The 21,137-nt window shown below is 43.0% G+C and overlaps 1 protein-coding gene across 5 annotated transcripts in view; it reads left to right on the plus strand.

Moving 5' to 3' along the window:
* Positions 1-21,137, plus strand: part of BOC (BOC cell adhesion associated, oncogene regulated) — a 77,427-nt gene that overhangs the window by 44,593 nt on the left and 11,697 nt on the right. For 3 of the 5 annotated variants that reach the window (XM_075848339.1, XM_075848337.1, XM_075848338.1), the window contains exons 4-18: positions 424-570; positions 2,417-2,560; positions 2,691-2,984; positions 3,086-3,358; positions 3,484-3,767; positions 4,201-4,363; positions 4,450-4,560; positions 4,645-4,851; positions 5,188-5,369; positions 5,539-5,644; positions 5,875-5,997; positions 6,271-6,483; positions 7,925-8,133; positions 8,718-8,791; positions 9,129-9,304. In XM_075848339.1, the coding sequence (XP_075704454.1) occupies positions 424-570; positions 2,417-2,560; positions 2,691-2,984; positions 3,086-3,358; positions 3,484-3,767; positions 4,201-4,363; positions 4,450-4,560; positions 4,645-4,851; positions 5,188-5,369; positions 5,539-5,644; positions 5,875-5,997; positions 6,271-6,483; positions 7,925-8,133; positions 8,718-8,791; positions 9,129-9,304 (2,706 nt within the window). The remainder of the gene's footprint in view (positions 1-423; positions 571-2,416; positions 2,561-2,690; positions 2,985-3,085; positions 3,359-3,483; positions 3,768-4,200; positions 4,364-4,449; positions 4,561-4,644; positions 4,852-5,187; positions 5,370-5,538; positions 5,645-5,874; positions 5,998-6,270; positions 6,484-7,924; positions 8,134-8,717; positions 8,792-9,128; positions 9,305-21,137) is intronic. The other 2 variants (XM_075848341.1, XM_075848340.1) reach the window with 2 other exon arrangements.

The following is a 21,137-nucleotide window of genomic DNA, read 5'->3' on the forward strand; positions in this document are numbered from 1 at the left end:
CTCGCCCCACCCGGCAGTTTAACCGCTTGTTTGCCAAGTCTTTTACTATGATCCTTCACGGAGGCCACAGAGATTTTATATAATGTGTTCCATTCATATCCATGTAATACCAATGTTCCTCCGGCTTGAATATAATTCCGTAACGGCAGTAAAGACTGACACACAGGCAGTGCAGGAGAGAGGGAGCGAGATTATTTTACATGTGACCACGTCCTAATAGGAATTGGTATTCATCGTTTCATATACAAGTCATTGCGCTGCCATGTCGCCATGGACTTGAGTGAATCTGTTTTCTCAGATCGATCTTCTAGGGTTTGATAAGAATCACGGTTATGCACCCAGTGATTACCGCAGGAGGTAATGACGGCATCACATGGGCATTTCCAGGCTGCGTTCTCATTCTTCTTCCCTCTTTTTTCACAGATCTGCAGGATTTTAAGTTTGACACCCAGCACGTCATTGAGGTAGATGAAGGAAACACGGCCGTCATCGCCTGTAACTTGCCGGAGAGTCACCCCAAGGCGCAAGTGCGATACAGCGTGAAGCAGGAATGGCTGGAGACGTCCAGAGGTGAGGAAGGAATCTGACCTATTGCTGAAATCTATAGACGTCTGATGTCATGTCACAAGTTTATCACAAGGAGGCGGCATTGTAAGACATAAGGTGTATCTAAGCCCCTCGTGTAATGATACTTTCTCCTGAGCTAGTGTATCTAACTCTCTCATGTGGGATTATTGTCTTTTGAGCCATGTATCTAAACCTTTCATGTGTGATACTTGTATCTAAGCCTATCATGTGTGATACTGTCTGCTCAGCTGCTGTATCTAATCCTATCATGTGCGATACTGTTCATTGAGCTGGTGTGTCTAAGCCTCTCGTGTGATACTGTCTACTGAGCTGGTGTATCTAACTATCATGTGGGATACTGATCATTGAGCTGGTGTATCTAAGCCTCTCGTGTGATACTGGGCGTTGAGCTGGTGTATCTAAGTGTCTCATGTGCAAGACTGTCTGCTGTGTCGGTGTATCTAAGCCTCTCGTGTGATACGGTCTACTGAGCTGGTGTATCTAATTATCATGTGGGATACTGATCAATGAGCTGTTGTATCTAAGCCTCTCGTGTGATACTGGGTGTTGAGCTGGTGTATCTAAGCGTCTCATGTGCAAGACTATCTGCTGAGCTGGTGTATCTAAGCCTCTTGTGTGATACGGTCTTAAAGTCTTGTGCACTTGGCTTGGGTGGCGGTTGGTCTGGTGTATCTAAGCCTCCCATGTGTGATACGGTCTGCTGATCTCGTGTATCTAGCCGGTTGGGCTGGTGCGGGGCCGGGAGCGCAGGACACACCTCATCCACCGTGAACATGTCCAGAGCTGCACGCGCTGCCGGCCTGACAATCCTCACTGATTTGGAAAGTCAAAATACAGAAGAGACGCCTGAGGCTCCAGCGTGTTCTGCTCCGCCCGCAGCACCTGAGAGGGTAACCTGTCAAATCCCCCGCACTCACCCTTAACCCTAAAAATACCAGATATATCTATATACACATCTCTAAGAGGGGAGAACGGAACCTCCTATGGAAAAGCTTCATCTCCCCCTCCCCCCTCTCTGGGGTCACCTGTAATATCAGTATAATTGTCCGGGTGAGTAATGAGCTGCCCATAGTCCTGTGTAGTGTATTCCCTACACGTGGGCAGACACAGGCGGAAGAGGTTAACAGTCTGTACTGGGATTGGGAAGGGCATGGACTGGTGGTATCGGGTCTCTGGATGTCAGGTCTTGTCACGTAACTGGTGTCAAATAAAAAATAATAATCCTCGGGGCTGGCGCAGACAATGCCATCCTTACCTGCTGTCACTTCAGACTGACGCCAACCGGGGGAGGGGCAAAAATCCTTACAGGAAGCGTGGGAAGATATAACAGGGCATCATTAGGGCACCGTGCACATCTGATCAGGGAACTGATTGAGTATAATGTTATCATTCAATGCGAAGCCATGTCCCACAGGCTCTCATCCTATGACGATGATGCATGGCGTCCAATCAGAACTGGCAATCGTATGGGCACAAATGCCAATGAGTGGCCCAGATAAACTGAGTCAAGCCAGTATGACTCCCTAGACGCAGGACTGAAGGGCAGTGTGTCATGGGACTCATCTCGACGCTAATAAATGAATAAGAGGGCTCCTAGTGGGTGGGGCTTACATTTTCCAGCCTCTCTATTGGTGCTTTTGGTGGCATTACAGTGGGGACAATTCTTTCCACTAGTTTAGCTTTGATAGGAAGTTGGACTAATGCCATAATCTAATAGAAGCCACTGGTGACAGGTTACCTTCGTACCATCTACTTCATGTAATAGGCCACCCGTATAGATGGCTTGGATACTGATGATCGCTGACTTGTTCCTTCCACGTGTCCGCAGATAATTACCTCATCATGCCCTCTGGAAACCTACAAATAGTGAACGCTACTCAGGAAGATGAGGGAACATATAAGTGTGCGGCCTATAACCCAGTGACTCAGGAAGTGAAGACATCGGTTTCCAGTGATCGACTTCGTGTTCGACGTAAGTGAATGGCATCGTGAGTCCAACGAGGAAGTTCACAGCCCAACTTTTGCCAACCTAAGTGAAGTGACGGGATTTTGAATGTCCATTCTCTTCTGTGTCTAATCAATGTATTATTTTATCTCAATAGGTTCCACGTCAGAGGCCGCCCGTATCATCTACCCACCGGTGGCACAGACCATCATTGTCACCAAAGGACAGAGCCTCATTCTAGAGTGTGTGGCGAGTGGCATGCCACCTCCCAAAGTCTCCTGGGTCAAAGATGGGGCCGATGTTGGTGATCACAATAAAACACGATTCTTGCTCACCAACCTTCTGATAGAGGCCACAAGTGAGGAGGATTCTGGGACGTACACCTGTACAGCCACCAACGGAATTGGGGAGACAGGATCGGCCTTTATCTTCTATAACGTACAAGTTTTTGGTGAGTTTCTTGCATGTTTTCTAGACGTTGGACGATCGGTGGAGCTCACCTACCAATGATTGTACACCAGAAATATGTCAATACTTTTGTCCTCACTATAGAACCACCAGAAGTCAACATGGAAAGCTCCCAGCAGATCATCACATGGGGTCAAAGTGCAAAGTTCACATGCGATGTTAGGGGCAATCCCCAGCCCTCTGTGGTTTGGTTGAGGAATGCGGTGCCCCTTCTACCCAGTTCAAGACACAAGATTTCCAGGAGAATCCTACGGGTGAACACCGTGGGGCCCGAGGATGACGGCATCTACCAGTGTGTGGCCGAGAACGAGGTTGGAAGTGCACAGGCGTTGACTTTCCTAATGACCACAAGGACAGGTGAGGAGCATGGACCTACTGTATAGGTGTTCTTATAAATAGGATATTTTTTCCAAAAATTTGACAGATGGGTGAAGGTTCTTTATGTGTCGTGACCTCCTTGCCATGTTTTATATTCATACCAGGAGTTTTTCCAAATGTGGCATCGGAGATGGACGCTCTTCCTCCAACTGGGCCTCCTATCCCAGAAGACAAACAGCTGCTCTTAAAGGCTCAGTTGAAACCAAGACCTCCCACCCCAGGGTTACCTGTCCCATGTCCACCCGACAAGACCAACGTCCTACAGCCTGAGGCTCCAATAATACTCAGCTCTCCTCGGACCTCTAAGACTGATTACTACGAACTGACTTGGAAACCCCGACATAATGGTGGAGTTCCCATTCTGTTCTATACAGTCAAACACCGCAAGGTATTACGAATGTCCTGCTGATAACGAGACGTGGGTGAATTTATCCACTCAATTTGCTACTTTGCCAGGCTGGTGCTAAACAGATTTATCAATTTTTTTTAACTTAAGAGTGTACTGGTTATGTGGAACAACTAGTCCTTAGCATTGCCCATATAAGTTTGGTGGGGATCCCACCCCAGGGACCTCTATTAGTAAAACAAAAGGGCTGAGGTACCTGGCACAGGTATGTCCATACCCATGTGGCTAAGTCTGGTAGTGCAGCTGTGCGCCGTTCACTTGATCATTCTGCTGATCGGACTAACCCCCACCAATCAAACATTGATGCTCTTCAAGTATCACTTATATGTTCCCTCTTCTCCAAGTATCTCTTCCATGTCTTCTCTTGGCTATTTTATTCTCCAAGACGCCCATCTGACTTTGCCCTACTTTTCAGCAGGTGGTGAATGCTACAGATGATTGGACTGTGTCACGTGTTCCGGGTGCTCAGCATCGCCTAATACTCGCCAAACTGGACCCTGGCAGCTTATATGAAGTAGAGATGGCGACCTATAACTGCGCCGGGGAAGGACAGACGGCCATGATGACCTTCCGGACAGGTTACTTTCCTGTTTTTGTTGGGTTTAAGCCAGTTTTTAGTCTACCTTGGACCTTTGGTAATCATTCTGTTTCGTCTGCTTGGTAGGACGCCGTCCAAAACCTGAAATCATCGCCAGCAAAGAGATTCAAATCCAGAAGGACGATCCTGGAACGAGCACCGTGAGCAGCATCCAGTCTGACAACAACCGGCTATCTCGTAAGTAAATTGGTAAATGACGATGAGTCTGGGTCGAAAGGGAACTTGTCGGAAATATTGTGGTAATCTCTGTCCTGCTTACAGCTCCAGAGGCTCCGGACCGACCCACCATCTCCATGGCTTCAGAGACATCCGTGTTTGTGACGTGGATTCCAAGAGGTAACGGTGGATTCCCCATCCAGTCGTTCCGTGTAGAGTTCAAGAAGCTGAAGCAGCCCGGAGACTGGATTCTGGCCACAAGTGACATCCCACCATCCCGACTTTCCGTGGAGATAGCCGAGCTTGAGAAAGGTAAAGATTATACACAACCAAGCGCTCAAATACCATTCATGTCCATGTAGAAGATAACTTTCTGGGATGGTCTTCAAGGCTTAGAGGTGACCTTCACCCAATATACAAATCAACTGCTTAATACTAAGAAACATACTACTAAGACCATATCCTGGTCAACCTCCTCCATGTTGGACTAAACTCGTCTTCTTCGTTTGAGGATTGTATTGAATTGTCCACCATCATAGATGCTACAAAGAGTATATTTCTGGGTTACCAGCCGGTGATTTCATGCCTAGGATTACTACATGGCGGAGATGCTAGACACCTAATGTCTTTATTATATTCCCTTCATAGGAACCTCCTACAGATTCCGAGTTAGAGCCCTGAACATCTTAGGAGAAAGTCAACCCAGCGCCGCCTCCAGACCCTACATGGTATCCGGATACAGCAACCGCAACTACGAGCGGCCGGTCACAGGACCCTACATCACCTTTACTGAAGCCGTCAACGAGACCACCATTATGCTGAAATGGATGGTAAGATGTGTCCTACCCTTCAGTGCAATACCACACACAACCTGTGGACAGGTGTGGCGCTGTTTCTGGAAGAAAGTAGTCGTGTTTTACTAATCCTGTACAACTTCTTTAAGTATGTCCTTCCCATACACTATGACGAGGGTTTATTTATAATACCTTCTTCCCACAGTACATCCCAGCGAGTAACAATAACACTCCCATCCACGGCTTCTACATCTACTATCGCCCCACGGACAGCGACAATGACAGCGATTACAAGAAAGACATGGTGGAAGGTCAGTAATCATCTCCTCTTCTACCCTTAGGGAATAATATGACTCTAGAAGGATCAATCTCTGTGTAGAATACAGTCATGTCAGCAATATTTTCTCCACTAGGGGCGCTGTTCTGTTGCTCCTGTGGTTTTATTGAAGGAGGAGATGTTTCCTCCAGACACTGTAGATTTATAGACCACTCTGATATCTATCTGTAGAGTTAGATCTCTATTGTCTTCCCTTCCATCCAGGTGACCGTTACTGGCATTCAATTACCGATCTTCAGCCCGAAACCTCCTATGATATCAAGATGCAGTGTTATAACAAGGGAGGAGAGAGCGAGTTCAGTAACGTCATGATCTGCGAAACCAAAGGTAATTATGGCCTATTGTACATGGAGATAAATGGGTGCCCATTGTATAACAGTGAGGTACCATGTGCCTCGTGCCTCATTGCCATGACTATATCCTACTGGTAGGCAGATAACGTGGCTCTCACTATCTCTATGAGCAACTGATTTCTAGTGATTGACCAGTGGGGTTTTTTATGCATCCCCCGACTCGAGATGACGGGGTGCATCCTAATTAGGATGCCGGGGTACCTCATTGTGGTCGTTGTCATCATTTGCTGGTTCTCTTTCTCTGCAGCACGGAAATCTTCTACTCAACCAGGTCGCCAACCCCCGCCTGCTGTGCCATCGCCGCAACCGCCACCCAACAGAAACGGGGCTCTGGGAACGGCCACAATGGCGAGATCCAGTGACTTGCCGTATCTGATAGTCGGTGTGGTTCTGGGCTCCATTGTTCTCCTGATCGTTGCTTTCACCCCCATCTGCCTGTGGAGGGCGCTATCCAAGCAGAGTAAGTATCCAAGGGGTTACTTCCAAAAAGTGAATTTTGTTGTCACGACTGGTATTGATGATGTTGATGGTATTGAAGGTGTTGATGGTGTTTATGGTATTGATGGTATTGATGGTGTTGATCGTATCGATGGTGTCGATGGTGTTGAAGGTGTTGAAGGTGTTGATGGTGTTGAAGGTGTTGATGGTGTGGATGGTATTGATGTTGATGGTATTGTTGGTGTTGATGGTGTTGATGGTGTTGATGGTGTTGATGGTGCTGATGGTGTGGATGGTGTGGATGGTGCTGATGGTGTTGAAGGTGTTGATGGTGCTGATGGTGTTGAAGGTGTTGATGGTGTTGAAGGTGTTGATGGTGTTGAAGGTGTTGAAGGTGTTGATGGTGTTGATGGTGTTGAAGGTGCTGAAGGTGTTGATGGTGCTGATGGTGTTGAAGGTGTTGATGGTATTGATGGTGCTGAAGGTGTTGATGGTGTTGAAGGTATTGATAGTGTTGAAGGTATTGATGGTGTTGATGGTGTTGAGGGTGTTGATGGTGCTGATGGTGTTGAAGGTGTTGATGGTATTCATGGTATTCATGGTGTTGATGGTGTTGATGGTGCTGATGGTGCTGATGGTGTTGATGGTATTGATGGTGTTGATGGTATTCATGGTGTTGATGGTATTCATGGTGTTGATGCTGTTGAAGGTGTTGATGGTGTTGATAGTATTGAAGGTGTTGATGGTGTTGAAGGTGTTGATGGTGTTTATGGTGCTGATGGTGTTGATGGTGTTGATGGTGCTGATGGTGTTGATGGTGCTGATGGTGTTTATGGTGCTGATGGTGTTGATGGTGCTGATGGTGTTTATGGTGCTGATGGTATTGATGGTGTTGATGGTGCTGATGGTGTTTATGGTGCTGATGGTGTTTATGGTGCTGATGGTGTTGATGGTGTTTATGGTGCTGATGGTATTGATGGTGCTGATGGTGTTGATGGTGTTTATGGTGCTGATGGTGCTGATGGTGTTGATGGTGTTGATGGTGTTTATGGTATTGATGGTGTTGATGGTGTTTATGGTGCTGATGGTATTGATGGTGCTGATGGTGTTGATGGTGTTTATGGTGCTGATGGTGTTTATGGTGCTGATGGTGCTGATGGTGTTGATGGTGTTTATGGTGCTGATGGTGTTGATGGTGTTTATGGTGCTGATGGTATTGATGGTATTGATGGTGCTGATGGTGCTGATGGTATTGATGGTGCTGATGGTGTTTATGGTGCTGATGGTGTTTATGGTGCTGATGGTGTTTATGGTGCTGATAGTATTGATGTGTTTATGGTGTTCATTGTTCTAGAACATTGGCTGTTCTAGAGCATCGTACGAAGGTTCTGGAGCTTGTGATGGGGTCTCAGTGACGTCCTCTACATTTCCTAATAGTTTTCACCACCTTTTTGTTTTTGCAGAGCAAACTACAGACGTGACCTTTCCCAGTACAGGAGTCCTTAACCCCTCGTCCTCCTGCCAGTACACCATGGTGCCGCTCCGTGGGGCGCCGGCCATCAGCACCATTCCTTATTCTAACGGGTCTCTGGTGAATGGCAACTGCCCTCCTGCTAAACTGGCATATCCTGGGGGCAAGCAAAGAGATTACAGCTCCGAGACTCTGCACAAGGTGAACAACGGCTTACATTGTGTTTTTTACTCCAGTAACATCCAGAGCTGCATTCACAACTCTGCTTTTTTTTCCCTGGTAGCTCTCCTGCTGCAAATCCTTACATATCCCTGCTGCTACCGCCTCCTCTGACTTGGGGGCTATAGGGTGCTTGCCCTGCTGGCGTGGTAAATGCAGTGATTGTACCTGGCACTGAAAAGTAGACCAATGTTAAAAATAGTAACATCTCCCACAATGCACCATTTTGCACAGGCAAGCTGTTAGGGGTGTGTCTGTCAGCACACTGCTGACAGATTCCAAGTGGCAACCAGCAAAATATTTTTTTGAAAGCAGCTTTGGATGTGACTAGAGTATAAGATATATTAGAAAACAAGGTAATAATATGGGATGGAAGCATTAGATCACCACATTATAGAATGGGTGGTGGGTGATAAGGGATACCAGCGAGGAGGGACTCTTTTTTACTATTTTTTTGCTATGGGACCCTCCTAGTCCCTGTACACCCCCGCCCACTGGTTATAATAATAGCGACCTGCAGTTTCTAGAATGTGCTGAATATATTTTATTATGTTTTGTATAAACAGGATGAAGCCAGAACGCTGCTGGCAGAGAATGACCCCGGACGTCCCGAGCACACGGACCTTCAGCACCCCGCAGAGTACGTTTCTGTCCTGGTAGTCCCGCTCGTTGTGGATCATTAGTGTACAGGATAGGACAGCAGCGTACAATTTGGTCTTCCAATCTGGTGATGTACAATGTGATCTGCACATGTCATACAACGCCATCATACAGTCAGCAGGTTTTACATTAATGTCCGTAGTTCCATGTGATCTACTTGGATCTGTTTTCCAGGACACCACCAGTAATCTGTAGGACTTCCTTTCCTCAGTGCTGACTTTAGGGCGCCCCCAGTCTGTTCTTTGGGGGGCGTTGAGTGGGTACAGGTCTTATAATAGTATTTTAGGTGCTGTAACGTTACTTTGTATTGACAACAGGTTGTGTGAACGACAGAGCAACGATGTGACTGTGCTGTGCGACCAAGACCCTCCCGAGAGAGATCATCCCTATGTGGACCCCACCCCACCCGAGGGACCGGCACCACCCCGAATATCAGAAGCCAACCAGACATTCCCCATCCTGGCCATGCCCACCGAACACTCTATATGCCAAGGTACCATATACATAACATATATGTTGTATTATACAGCCCCTGGGATCCACTGCGTTATATATGATCCATGCTGCACAGACTCGGGATCCACTCTTTCATATATGATTAATTCTGCTTGTACCCGGGATCCACTGATTCATATATGTTATGTGCTGCACGGACCCGGGATCCAGTGCTTCATGTATGATCAATGCTGCATGGATCTGTGATCCACTGATTCATATTTGATCAATGCTGCAGGGACCTGGGATCTAGTGCTTCATATATGATCAATGCTGCAGGGACCTGGGATCTAGTGCTTCATATATGATCAATGCTGCAGGGACCTGGGATCTAGTGCTTCATATATGATCAATGCTGCAGGGACCTGGGATCTAGTGCTTCATATATGATCAATGCTGCAGGGACCTGGGATCTAGTGTTTCATATATGATCAGTGCTGCAGGGATCCGGGATCTAGTGCTTCATATATGATCAATGCTCCAGGGACCTGGGATCTAGTGCTTCATATTTGATCAATCCTGCAGGGATCTGGGATCCACTGTTTCATATATGATCAATGCTGCAGGGACCTAGGATCTAGTGCTTCATATATGATCAACGCTGCAGGGACCTGGGATCTAGTGTTTCATATATGATCAGTGCTGCAGGGATCCGGGATCTAGTGCTTCATATATGATCAATGCTGCAGGGACCTGGGATCTAGTGCTTCATATTTGATCAATGCTGCAGGGACCTGGGATCTAGTGCTTCATATATGATCAATGCTGCAGGGACCTGGGATCTAGTGCTTCATATTTGATCAATGCTGCAAGGATCCGGGGTCCACTGTTTCATATATGATCAATGCTGCAGGGATTAGGGATCCACTGCTTCATACATGATCCATTTAAAGGAGGAGATTTCAGTCCTGTTTAGTGATTCTGATGATTTTAGCAGCAAGCTAATTGAAAAATCCAAATAAGAGATCCACTAACTCTCCCAGTCAAGAATTTATAATACTGCTGGAGTGTTATAAGAGGAGCGGCTGATATCAGTCACACATATATAGATGTAAGGACTGGAGGATATAATAGTACAGCAGTGATATAAGAGGAGCGGCTGATATCAGTCACATATATAGATGTAAGGACTGGAGGATATAATAGTACAGCAGTGATATAAGAGGAGCGGCTGCTATCAGTCATATATATAGATGTAAGGACTGGAGGATATAATAGTACAGCAGTGATATAAGAGGAGCGGCTGATATCAGTCACATATATAGATGTAAGGACTGCAGCATATAATAGTACAGCAGTGATATAAGAGGAGCCGCTGATATCAGTCACATATATAGATGTAAGGACTGGAGGATATAATAGTACAGCAGTGATATAAGAGGAGCGGCTGATATCAGTCACATATATAGATGTAAGGACTGGAGGATATAATAGTACAGCAGTGATATAAGAGGAGCGGCTGATATCAGTCACATATATAGATGTAAGGACTGGAGGATATAATAGTACAGCAGTGATATAAGAGGAGCGGCTGATATCAGTCACATATATAGATGTAAGGACTGGAGGATATAATAGTACAGCAGTGATATAAGAGGAGCGGCTGATATCAGTCACATATATAGATGATAGGACTGGGGGATATAATAGTACAGCAGTGATATAAGAGGAGCGGCTGATATCAGTAACATATATAGATGTAAGGACTGGAGGATATAATAGCACAGCAGTGATATAAGAGGAGCCGCTGATAACAGTCACATATATAGATGTAAGGACTGGAGGATATAATAGTACAGCAGTGATATAAGAGGAGCGGCTGATATCAGTCACATATATAGATGTAAGGACTGCAGCATATAATAGTACAGCAGTGATATAAGAGGAGCGGCTGATATCAGTCACATATAGATGTAAGGACTGGAGGATATAATAGTACAGCAGTGATATAAGAGGAGCGGCTGATATCAGTCACATATATAGATGTAAGGACTGGAGGGTATAATAGTACAGCAGTGATATAGGAGGAGCGGCTGATATCAGTCACATATATAGATGATAGGACTGGGGGATATAATAGTACAGCAGTGATATAAGAGGAGCGGCTGATATCAGTAACATATATAGATGTAAGGATTGGAGGATATAATAGTACAGCAGTGATATAAGAGGAGCGGCTGATATCAGTCACATATATAGATGTAAGGACTGGAGGGTATAATAGTACAGCAGTGTTATAAGAGGAGCGGCTGATATCAGTCACATATATAGATGTAAGGACTGGAGGATATAATAGTACAGCAGTGATATAGGAGGAGCGGCTGATATCAGTCACATATATAGATGATAGGACTGGGGGATATAATAGTACAGCAGTGATATAAGAGGAGCGGCTGATATCAGTCACATATATAGATGTAAGGATTGGAGGATATAATAGTACAGCAGTGTTATAAGAGGAGCGGCTGATATCAGTCACATATATAGATGTAAGGACTGGAGGATATAATAGTACAGCAGTGATATAAGAGGAGCGGCTGATATCCATCACATATAGATGTAAGGACTGGAGGATATAATAGTACAGCAGTGATATAAGGAGGAGCGGCTGATATCAGTCACATATATAGCTGTAAGGACTGGAGGATATAATAGTACAGCAGTGTTATCAGAGGAGCGGCTGATATCAGTCACATATATAGATATAAGGACTGGAGGATATAATAGTACAGCAGTGATATAAGAGGAGCGGCTGATATCAGTCACATATATAGATGTAAGGACTGGAGGATATAATAGTACAGCAGTGATATAAGAGGAGCGGCTGATATCAGTCACATATATAGATGTAAGGACTGGAGGGTATAATAGTACAGCAGTGATATAAGAGGAGTGGCTGATATCAGTCACTTATATAGATGTAAGGACTGGAGGATATAATAGTACAGCAGTGATATAAGAGGAGCGGATGATATCAGTCACATATAGATGTAAGGACTGGAGGATATAATAGTACAGCAGTGATATAAGAGGAGCGGCAGATATCAGTCACATATATAGATGTAAGGACTGGAGGATATAATAGTACAGCAGTGATATAAGAGGAGCGGCTGATATCAGTCACATATATAGATGTAAGGACTGGAGGATATAATAGTACAGCAGTGATATAAGAGGTGCGGCTGATATCAGTCACATATATAGATGTAAGGAATGGAGGATATAATAGTACAGCAGTGATATAAGAGGAGCGGCTGATATCAGTCACATATATAGATGTAAGGACAGGAGGATATAATAGTACAGCAGTGATATAAGAGGAGCGGCAGATATCAGTCACATATATAGATGTAAGTACTGGAGGGTATAATAGTACAGCAGTGATATAAGAGGAGCCGCTGATATCAGTCACATATATAGATGTAAGGACTGGAGGATATAATAGTACAGCAGTGTTATAAGAGGAGCGGCTGATATCAGTCACATATATAGATGTAAGGACTGGAGGATATAATAGTACAGCAGTGTTATAAGAGGAGCGGCTGATATCAGTCACATATATAGATGTAAGGACTGGAGGATATAATAGTACAGCAGTGATATAAGAGGAGAGGCTGATATCAGTCACATATATAGATGATAGGACTGGGGGATATAATAGTACAGCAGTGATATAAGAGGAGCGGCTGATATCAGTCACATATATAGATGTAAGGATTGGAGGATATAATAGTACAGCAGTGTTATAAGAGGAGCGGCTGATATCAGTCACATATATAGATGTAAGGACTGGAGGATATAATAGTACAGCAGTGATATAAGAGGAGCGGCTGATATCCATCACATATAGATGTAAGGACTGGAGGATATAATAGTACAGCAGTGATATAAGGAGGAGCGGCTGATATCAGTCACATATATAGCTGTAAGGACTGGAGGATATAATAGTACAGCAGTGTTATCAGAGGAGCGGCTGATATCAGTCACATATATAGATATAAGGACTGGAGGATATAATAGTACAGCAGTGATATAAGAGGAGCGGCTGATATCAGTCACATATATAGATGTAAGGACTGGAGGATATAATAGTACAGCAGTGATATAAGAGGAGCGGCTGATATCAGTCACATATATAGATGTAAGGACTGGAGGGTATAATAGTACAGCAGTGATATAAGAGGAGTGGCTGATATCAGTCACTTATATAGATGTAAGGACTGGAGGATATAATAGTACAGCAGTGATATAAGAGGAGCGGATGATATCAGTCACATATAGATGTAAGGACTGGAGGATATAATAGTACAGCAGTGATATAAGAGGAGCGGCAGATATCAGTCACATATATAGATGTAAGGACTGGAGGATATAATAGTACAGCAGTGATATAAGAGGAGCGGCTGATATCAGTCACATATATAGATGTAAGGACTGGAGGATATAATAGTACAGCAGTGATATAAGAGGTGCGGCTGATATCAGTCACATATATAGATGTAAGGAATGGAGGATATAATAGTACAGCAGTGATATAAGAGGAGCGGCTGATATCAGTCACATATATAGATGTAAGGACAGGAGGATATAATAGTACAGCAGTGATATAAGAGGAGCGGCAGATATCAGTCACATATATAGATGTAAGTACTGGAGGGTATAATAGTACAGCAGTGATATAAGAGGAGCCGCTGATATCAGTCACATATATAGATGTAAGGACTGGAGGATATAATAGTACAGCAGTGTTATAAGAGGAGCGGCTGATATCAGTCACATATATAGATGTAAGGACTGGAGGATATAATAGTACAGCAGTGTTATAAGAGGAGCGGCTGATATCAGTCACATATATAGATGTAAGGACTGGAGGATATAATAGTACAGCAGTGATATAAGAGGAGAGGCTGATATCAGTCACATATATAGATGTAAGGACTGGAGGATATAATAGTACAGCAGTGATATAAGAGGAGCGGCTGATATCAGTCACATATATAGATGTAAGGACTGGAGGATATAATAGTACAGCAGTGATATAAGAGGAGCGGCTGATATCAGTCACATATATAGATGTAAGGACTGGAGGGTATAATAGTACAGCAGTGATATAAGAGGAGCGGCTGCTATCAGTCACATATATAGATGTAAGGACTGGAGGATATAATAGTACAGCAGTGTTATAAGAGGAGCGGCTGATATCAGTTACATATATAGATGTAAGGACTGGAGGGTATAATAGTACAGCAGTGATAAGAGGAGCGGCTGATATCAGTCACATATATAGATGTAAGGACTGGAGGATATAATAGTACAGCAGTGATATAAGAGGAGCGGCTGATATCAGTCACATATATAGATGTAAGGACTGGAGGGTATAATAGTACAGCAGTGATATAAGAGGAGCGGCTGATATCAGTCACATATATAGATGTAAGGACTGGAGGATATAATAGTACAGCAGTGATATAAGAGGAGCGGCTGATATCAGTCACATATATAGATGTAAGGACTGGAGGATATAATAGTACAGCAGTGATATAAGAGGAGCGGCTGATATCAGATATATAGATGTAAGGACTGGAGGATATAATAGTACAGCAGTGATATAAGAGGAGCGGCTGATATCAGTCACATATATAGATGTAAGGACTAGAGGATATAATAGTACAGCAGTGATATAAGAGGAGCGGCTGATATCAATCACATATATAGATGTAAGGACTGGAGGATATAATAGTACAGCAGTGATATAAGAGGAACGGCTGATATCAGTCACATATATAGAATTAAGGACTGGAGGATATAATAGTACAGCAGTGATATAAGAGGAGCGGCTGATATCAGTCACATATATAGCTGTAAGGACTGGAGGATATAATAGTACAGCAGTGATATAAGAGGAACGGCTGATATCAGTCACATATATAGATGTAAGGACTGGAGGATATAATAGTACAGCAGTGATATAAGAGGAGCGGCTGATATCAGTCACATATATAGATGTAAGGACTAGAGGATATAATAGTACAGCAGTGATATAAGAGGAGCGGCTGATATCAATCACATATATAGATGTAAGGACTGGAGGATATAATAGTACAGCAGTGATATAAGAGGAACGGCTGATATCAGTCACATATATAGCTGTAAGGACTGGAGGATATAATAGTACAGCAGTGATATAAGAGGAGCGGCTGATATCAGTCACACATATATAGATGTAAGGACTGGAGGGTATAATAGCACAGCAGTGATATAAGATGAGCGGCTGATATCAGTCACATATATAGATGTAAGGACTGGAGGATATAATAGTACAGCAGTGATATAAGAGGAGCGGCTGATATCAGTCACATATATAGATGTAAGGACTGGAGGATATAATAGTACAACAGTGATATAAGAGGAGCGGCTGATATCAGTCACATATATAGATGTAAGGACTGGAGGATATAATAGTACATCAGTGATATAAGAGGAGCGGCTGATATCAGTCACATATATAGATGTAAGGATTGGAGGATATAATAGTACAGCAGTGATATAAGAGGAGCGGCTGATATCAGTCACATATATAGATGTAAGGACTGGAGTATATAATAGTACAGCAGTGATATAAGAGGAGCCGCTGATATCAGTCACATATATAGATGTAAGTACTGGAGGATATAATAGTACAGCACTGTTATAAGAGGAGCGGCTGATATCAGTCACATATATAGATGTAAGGACTGGAGGATATAATAGTACAGCAGTGATATAAGAGGAGCGGCTGATATCAGTCACATATATAGATGTAAGGACTGGAGGATATAATAGTACAGCAGTGATATAAGAGGAGCGTCTGATATCAGTCACATATATAGATGTAAGGACTGGAGGGTATAATAGTACAGCAGTGATATAAGAGGAGCGGCTGATACCAGTCACATATATATAGATGTAAGGACTGGAGGATATAATAGTACAGCAGTGATATAAGAGCGGCTGATATCAGTCATATATATAGATGTAAGGACTGGAGGATATAATAGTACAGCAGTGATATAAGAGGAGCGGCTGATATCAGTCACATATATAGATGTAAGGACTGGAGGGTATAATAGTACAGCAGTGATATAAGAGGAGCGGCTGATATCAGTCACACATATAGATGTAAGGACTGGAGGATATAATAGTACAGCAGTGATATAAGAGGAGCGGCTGATATCAGTCACATATATAGATGTAAGGACTGGAGGATATAATAGTACAGCAGTGTTATAACAGGAGCGGCTGATATCAGTCACATATATAGATGTAAGGATTGGAGGATATAATAGTACAGCAGTGATATAGGAGGAGCGGCTGATATCAGTCACATATATAGATGTAAGGACTGGAGGATATAATAGTACAGCAGTGATATTAGAGGAGCGGCTGATATCAGTCACATATATAGATGTAAGGACTGGAGGATATAATAGTACAGCAGTGATATAAGAGGAGCGGCTGATATCAGTCACATATATAGATGTAAGGACTGGAGGATATAATAGTACAGCAGTGATATAAGAGGAGCGGCAGATATCAGTCACATATATAGATGTACGGACTGGAGGATATAATAGTACAGCAGTGATATAAGAGGAGCGGCTGATATCAGTCACATATATAGATGTAAGGACTGGGGGATATAATAGTACAGCAGTGATATAAGAGGAGCGGCTGATATCAGTCACATATATAGATGTAAGGACTGGAGGATATAATAGTACAGCAGTGATATAAGAGGAGCGGCTGATATCAGTCACATATATATAGATGTAAGGACTGGAGGATATAATAGTACAGCAGTGATATAAGAGGAGCAGCTGATATCAGTCACATATATAGATGTATGGACTGGAGGGTATAATAGTACAGCAGTGATATAAGAGGAGCGGCTGATATCAGTCACATATATAGATGTAAGGACTGGAGGATATAATAGTACAGCAGTGATATAAGAGGAGCGGCTGATATCAGTCACATATATAGATGTAAGGACTGGAGGATATAATAGTACAGCAGTGATATAAGAGGAGCGGCTGATATCAGTCACATATATAGATGTAAGGACTAGAGGATATAATAGTACAGCAGTGATATAAGAGGAGCGGCTGATATCAATCACATATATAGATGTAAGGACTGGAGGATATAATAGTACAGCAGTGATATAAGAGGAACGGCTGATATCAGTCACATATATAGATGTAAGGACTGGAGGATATAATAGTACAGCAGTGATATAAGAGGAGCGGCTGATATCAGTCACACATATATAGATGTAAGGACTGGAGGGTATAATAGTACAGCAGTGATATAAGAGGAGCGGCTGATATCAGTCACATATATAGATGTAAGGACTGGAGTATATAATAGTACAGCAGTGATATAAGAGGAGTGGCTGATATCAGTCACATATATAGATGTAAGGACTGGAGGATATAATAGTACAGCAGTGATATAAGAGGAGCGTCTGATATCAGTCACATATATAGATGTAAGGACTGGAGGGTATAATAGTACAGCAGTGATATAAGAGGAGCGGCTGATACCAGTCACATATATATAGATGTAAGGACTGGAGGATATAATAGTACAGCAGTGATATAAGAGCGGCTGATATCAGTCATATATATAGATGTAAGGACTGGAGGATATAATAGTACAGCAGTGATATAAGAGGAGCGGCTGATATCAGTCACATATATAGATGTAAGGACTGGAGGGTATAATAGTACAGCAGTGATATAAGAGGAGCGGCTGATATCAGTCACACATATAGATGTAAGGACTGGAGGATATAATAGTACAGCAGTGATATAAGAGGAGCGGCTGATATCAGTCACATATATAGATGTAAGGACTGGAGGATATAATAGTACAGCAGTGTTATAACAGGAGCGGCTGATATCAGTCACATATATAGATGTAAGGATTGGAGGATATAATAGTACAGCAGTGATATAGGAGGAGCGGCTGATATCAGTCACATATATAGATGTAAGGACTGGAGGATATAATAGTACAGCAGTGATATTAGAGGAGCGGCTGATATCAGTCACATATATAGATGTAAGGACTGGAGGATATAATAGTACAGCAGTGATATAAGAGGAGCGGCTGATATCAGTCACATATATAGATGTAAGGACTGGAGGATATAATAGTACAGCAGTGATATAAGAGGAGCGGCAGATATCAGTCACATATATAGATGTACGGACTGGAGGATATAATAGTACAGCAGTGATATAAGAGGAGCGGCTGATATCAGTCACATATATAGATGTAAGGACTGGGGGATATAATAGTACAGCAGTGATATAAGAGGAGCGGCTGATATCAGTCACATATATAGATGTAAGGACTGGAGGATATAATAGTACAGCAGTGATATAAGAGGAGCGGCTGATATCAGTCACATATATATAGATGTAAGGACTGGAGGATATAATAGTACAGCAGTGATATAAGAGGAGCAGCTGATATCAGTCACATATATAGATGTAAGGACTGGAGGGTATAATAGTACAGCAGTGATATAAGAGGAGCGGCTGATATCAGTCACATATATAGATGTAAGGACTGGAGGATATAATAGTACAGCAGTGATATAAGAGGAGCGGCTGATATCAGTCACATATATAGATGTAAGGACTGGAGGATATAATAGTACAGCAGTGATATAAGAGGAGCGGCTGATATCAGTCACATATATAGATGTAAGGACTAGAGGATATAATAGTACAGCAGTGATATAAGAGGAGCGGCTGATATCAATCACATATATAGATGTAAGGACTGGAGGATATAATAGTACAGCAGTGATATAAGAGGAACGGCTGATATCAGTCACATATATAGATGTAAGGACTGGAGGATATAATAGTACAGCAGTGATATAAGAGGAGCGGCTGATATCAGTCACACATATATAGATGTAAGGACTGGAGGGTATAATAGTACAGCAGTGATATAAGAGGAGCGGCTGATATCAGTCACATATATAGATGTAAGGACTGGAGTATATAATAGTACAGCAGTGATATAAGAGGAGTGGCTGATATCAGTCACATATATAGATGTAAGGACTGGAGGATATAATAGTACAGCAGTGTTATAAGAAGAGCGGCTGATATCAGTCACATATATAGATGTAAGGACTGGAGGGTATAAGGGTATGTTCACACGGCCTATTTACGGACGTAAATCGGGCGTTTTTGCCCCGAATTACGCCCGAAAATAGCGCCTCAATAGCGCTGACAAACATCTGCCCATTGAAAGCAATGGGCAGACGTTTGTCTGTTCATACGAGGCGTATATTTACGCGCCGCTGTCAAATGACGGCGCGTAAATAGACGCCCGCGTAGAAGAAGTGACCTGTCACTTCTTTGGCCGTAATTGGAGCCGCTATTCATTGACTCCAATGAATAGCAGCGCTAATTACGGCCGTAATTGACGCGGCGTTCAAGCGCCTGCACATGCCGGTACGGCTGAATTTACGGGGATGTTTACAGGCTGAAACATCCCCGTAATTTCAGCCGTTACGGACCCCCGCCGTGTGAACATACCCTAATAGTACAGCAGTGATATAAGAGGAGCGGCTGATATCAGTCACATATATAGATGTAAGGACTGGAGGATATAATAGTACAGCAGTGATATAAGAGGAGCGGCTGATATCACATATATAGATGTAAGGACTGGAGGATATAATAGTACAGCAGTGATATAAGAGGAGCAGCTGATATCAGTCACATATATAGATGTAAGGACTGGAGGATATAATAGTACAGCAGTGATATAAGAGGAGCCGCTGATATCAGTCACATATATAGATGTAAGGACTGGAGGATATAATAGTACAGCAGTGTTATAAGAGGAGCGGCTGATATCAGTCACATATATAGATGTAAGGACTGGAGGATATAATAGTACAGCAGTGATGTAAGAGGAGCGGCTGCTATCAGTCACATATATAGATGTAAGGACTGGAGGATATAATAGTACAGCAGTGATATAAGAGGAGCGGCTGATATCAGTCACATATATAGATGTAAGGACTGGAGGATATAATAGTACAGCAGTGATATAAGAGGAGCCGCTGATATCAGTCACATATATAGATGTAAGGACTGGAGGATATAATAGTACAGCAGTGATATAAGAGGAGCCGCTGATATCAGTCACATATATAGATGTAAGGTCTGGAGGATATAATAGTACAGCAGTGATATAAGAGGAGCGGCTGATATCAGTCACATATATAGATGTAAGGACTGGAGGATATAATAGTACAGCAGTGATATAAGAGGAGCCGCTGATATCAGTCACATATATAGATGTAAGGACTGGAGGATATAATAGTACAGCAGTGATATAAGAGGAGCCGCTGATATCAGTCACATATATAGATGTAAGGTCTGGAGGATATAATAGTACAGCAGTGATATAAGAGGAGCGGCTGATATCAGTCACATATATAGATGTAAGGACTGGAGGATATAATAGTACAGCAGTGATATAAGAGGAGCCGCTGATATCAGTCACATATATAGATGTAAGGACTGGAGTATATAATAGTACAGCAGTGATATAAGAGGAGCGGCTGATATCGGTCACATATATAGATGTAAGGACTGGAGGATATAATAGTACAGCAGTGATATAAGAGGAGCGGCTGATATCAGTGACATATATAGATGTAAGGACTGGAGGATATAATAGTACAGCAGTGATATAAGAGGAGCGGCTGATATCAGTCACATATATAGATGTAAGGACTGGAGGATATAATA

This window comes from Rhinoderma darwinii, unplaced genomic scaffold, assembly GCF_050947455.1.
Source record: "Rhinoderma darwinii isolate aRhiDar2 unplaced genomic scaffold, aRhiDar2.hap1 Scaffold_38, whole genome shotgun sequence".
Classification (NCBI taxonomy): Eukaryota; Metazoa; Chordata; class Amphibia; order Anura; family Rhinodermatidae; genus Rhinoderma; species Rhinoderma darwinii.